The sequence below is a fragment of the Octopus bimaculoides genome, chromosome 29 (genome assembly GCF_001194135.2).
Source record: "Octopus bimaculoides isolate UCB-OBI-ISO-001 chromosome 29, ASM119413v2, whole genome shotgun sequence".
Classification (NCBI taxonomy): domain Eukaryota; kingdom Metazoa; phylum Mollusca; class Cephalopoda; order Octopoda; family Octopodidae; genus Octopus; species Octopus bimaculoides.
The window spans coordinates 11,866,186-11,870,423 of record NC_069009.1 but is presented as its reverse complement, the minus strand read 5'-3'; the positions used below and the strand labels follow the sequence as shown (position 1 = coordinate 11,870,423).

The window sequence follows — 4,238 nt, the reverse complement described above, 5'->3', positions numbered from 1 at the left end:
AGAAGAAGAAGAAGAAGAAGAAGAAGAAGAAGAAGAAGAAGAAGTTTTATGTGACACTCAGAAATATCAAATGTGAGTTACATGAAGTGGAGGGAGTATAATTTGTGTGGGAGGAGTTAACATACCAGATGCAAGTAAGAGAGAGGAGGGAGAAATACGATTAAAGACTATAGAAAATATGTGAGCACATCGATGATGTAAGCGTTTTGATACAGAAGGGCATCCAACTAGCAGCAATCAAGGAATTCTACAGTTCAAGGGTTAGCCAGACAACGGAGATCACAAACCCTTCACCGACTGTTTTCCTTCATTCTACAGGTGCATGCATAAAGTAGGTTAATTCCCCTAACCATTTTTACCACAGTCACGTTCCGTGTGCGAAATTCACAGGGGGACAGAGAAAGAAGAGAGAGAAAGATGGAGAAAGAAAGAAAGAAAGAAAGATAGATAGAAAGAAAGAAAGACAGAAAGAAAGATAGAAAGAAAGAAAGAAAGAAAGAAAGAAAGAAAGAGAGTAACTCTTCTCCACTCTCACTTTCCTTCCCCAGTGGAACTTGAATAAAGTCGATGAGCGTTTGAGCGAAGTGAGAGTCGGTGTCTTTCCGCAAACTGTTCGGCCTTCTTTAATCCGTAAATACCATTTCCCACGAGAGATGCAAAGTATTTGTTAAATAGAAAAACAAATGGCAGCAGTGATTTATATATATTGCCTTGAGTCAAACGCTTTGCAATATTTTGATCAATTTACATTTTTGATTTGTCAAGTTACAACAACAGCAGCCTAGCATATAAAATAGATGTCATGATGTTGCACCATCTGTAGCCACCATTCTACCGATTCTTTGACCCCACGCTGATACCAATTCTTGTCCTTGAGACGAAGAACTCTTTCACTGAAGCTTCCATCTTCTCTCGGTTGATGAAGCGTCGCAGCAGAGAAAGTGATCGGAACAAGTAATAAAAAAAAGAGGGACATATTTTTTCCGACACCTTCATAAGCAGTGGTTAAGCAGGGGCCAGCTTCCTGAACTCGTCGCCAAACATGCGCGTTTCGTAGGCAAGGTGATGCTTTGCGTCTGATGGGTTTACCAGGGGATAATTCACTACGAGTTCGTTCCGGCCGCTTGAACCATCAATGCCACTTTCTGGAATGGATATATGACATTGTACGGGGAATCGAGCTGAAGCCATACTAAGCACTTCTCGGGTTTATACTTGCTCCGATATGGCAAAACTTTTGACTCAACACAATACACGTGACAGTAATAAAAACTATAACAATTAACAAACATATGACAAAAAACCCCTCAATGGTAGGGAGTTCCCGTTAGGAGTCAACAAGGAATCATACAGATACTGGATCATTCCGTCTGCGAATTGTACCATTGGGGGCTCCTTTCCCCCATAAGTACTCCCTGTCCTACAAACGGAAGCCAAGAGTAAGCCTACTCACTTGGGCCATCCATGTCACATGCATCCACCTTTCAATACTGGGGTGGGGGCGCCACGTCCCTTTTTATTCTTACCTTCCTTTTCAAATGGAATCTGAAAAGGTCGATGAGAGCTTGACGGAGAAGAAGTGTCTGTCTTCAATCTGTTCAGTCATGTCCACCACACAACCCCTTTCACTATAGCCACCCGGCAGAGGAAACATACCTCTCCTTCTCGACTAATGAAAGGCAGTTAGATGGACTTAACTTCACCAGCCAGCAATGTTTGTGCATTGACAAATGCGCGTAGGATGGCTCCCTCAGTCCTCACGCATCTCGGGTAAGCCCGACTACTTACGTGCCTATACAATTTATCCCCCAAAAAACAATAATCTGTTAACACTGCCAGGTTCAGCATTTCTGAAATTATCCATACGCCCAGGACTGAAAGAGGTCGTGGTGATTTTCGTCGACGCCCAGAGTGCCTTCCAGAACGCTCTCGCTCTTGGTGGTCATCAAATCTCTACAAAACGCAGAAATACAACTTTTCCCATCGCATCACTCGACTGGTCCCTGATGTCAGCTAGGTAACAGACGTTCTAATTCAGTACGGCGACCACACCTGCCCTCAGTCAAAGAAACCTCAGCGCATGTCTGTGTATCATCAGCCACGTCACGCCCAGTGCTCCATGCAGTGGATGTTTAACGGCAAATCAACCGTCTAACAAGCGAAATCCCATTCTCCACACAAAACAGAAAAACATGTTCTAAATTCTAATCAGCCATACTTGCACAAACACACAACTGTGAATGCTTTGCATCTAATAGCAGAAACAGCTGCAAGCCAATTAAAGATCATTATATCATTGCTTATTCCCTTGTCATTTAATTTTATTACACACACACAAGCACACGGACACATAGACACACACGGACACATAGAGACACACGGACACATAGACACACACGGACACATAGACACACACGGACACATAGACACACACGGACACATAGACATACATATATATACGTACGGTAGGGATTACTCTTCACAGTTGCTACATTAAGAGACAGAGAGATAAATGCAATGGTCATTTATTTAACTAATACAACGAAATTACTGAATTAATAAAAACTCGAAGCATACACAACGATGATGTATTGTATAAGTGACATAGTGGGGTGATAAGATTGTTATCACATGTCCTGGAGTGATGATGACTTGATGAAGTGGTCATGTAAGACAGAGGTGTCCTATGTCATATGGACGTCACCTAAAAAAATGACTTGCTATGGAGGTTACCCCGCACAAAGAAGTTCCGCGGCGAAACGTTTGATATTGGTCGGTGATTACGCTTCCAATGTTTTGTTTAAGTCGATGCTAATTATTTTATTACCATGTAGTAAGGATTTAAACTATTTAAGTAGGAGTATAATTTATAATGTATAATATAGTAGAGAGTAACAGTCGATTATTTTTTATGTAGATGTTTAGATTCCATGTAAGCTTCGATCGAGGAGAATTATCAAAAAGACAAATGGTAGGCATTTCATTTATGACCATCTTGCCTCGCCTCTGATTTAACCTTTATTTGGTGCCAACGTTGTGGAATGTACTTGTGGCTTCATTCTTGGTATGACAGTTGGATTATTGGGGAGAGTAAAGTTCAAGTTCTTTTGAGGTATCAAAAGGTGACACATATTCCCTTTAACTCCAAACCCGAAGGGGCAATCACAGTAGTGGTGTCCGGGTCTGTTAATACATCTGTAGGGGAAAGGACAGCCACCATTGTTGCACCTACATTCGTTGATGTCTGAAAATAAGTAGGAAATGAACAAACATAAGTATAGATAAAAAATGAACAATATATATGAAGATGGAAAATAACCGATCCCTATTTATATGGAGTACCTAGCAAGCCATGTAATTATAGAAATACATTGAGGGTAGTAAAGATTGTTTGCCAACATAACGTGGCAGTCCTGGTTTAGGACGAATGGTGCTGTAATTTAGCTTCTTTTTCGAAAATATAAGGACACAGATCGTGTCGTATAGCCAGCTGGGAACATACCATGGCAGTCCTAAACCATGTTATGTTGGCAAACAATCTTTACTATAAGATACTGCTGCTGAATATCTCACGTTGTGAGATTTTAAAATAGTAATTTTCTACATTTATGGTGTCAAAATGGAAAACTGTCGTTTTTATTTCCTAGGTATGCGTCTGGGCTGAGGGAGTCCTTCACTTTTCTTCGTTTCTCTGTTATACAGAATCTACAGCTCCTACTATCTTTCAGGAATGTCTGGTCTGCACTTCTCTAGCACTTTGCATTTGATGTTATACTGAGCAATAGTTTCTTTAATATCTATACATATCTTCTCAAAATTGTAACGTTACGTCACTTATAGATGTTAAATGAGGACCACAAAAAGATTTATAAATGTACCCAAATCCAGTACAAAAGGAGGCTTTAATATTGAGGTAAGGTCACTTGCTGTCATAATAATTAAAGTAATAAAGAAATAGTTATAAACGTGACAGTGGCTGTCTCCAATAATCTGAAGGTGTCTAAAAAGGTACAAATAATCCGAAGGTGTCTAAGACGGTACAAATAATCTGAAGATGTCTAAGACGGTACAAATAACCTGAAGGTGTCTAAGAAGGTACAAATAATCTGAAGGTGTCTAAGAAGGTACAAATAATCCGAAGGTTTCTAAGAAGGTACAAATAATCTAAAGATGTCTAAGAAGGTACAAATAATCCGAAGGTGTCTAAGACGGTACAAATAATCTGAAGGTGTCTAAGA

At 40.1% G+C, this 4,238-nt stretch overlaps 1 protein-coding gene across 1 annotated transcript in view; it reads right to left on the bottom strand.

Annotated features, from left to right (window-relative positions):
* Window positions 1–2,509: 2,509 nt before the first annotated feature.
* LOC106873015 (fibulin-1) overlaps window positions 2,510–4,238 on the bottom strand; it is a 61,794-nt gene continuing 60,065 nt past the window's right edge. Inside the window, exon 8 of the mRNA XM_052977918.1 lies at window positions 2,510–3,244. Within this exon, the coding sequence (XP_052833878.1) occupies window positions 3,012–3,244 (233 nt within the window). The 3' untranslated portion in view covers window positions 2,510–3,011. The remainder of the gene's footprint in view (window positions 3,245–4,238) is intronic.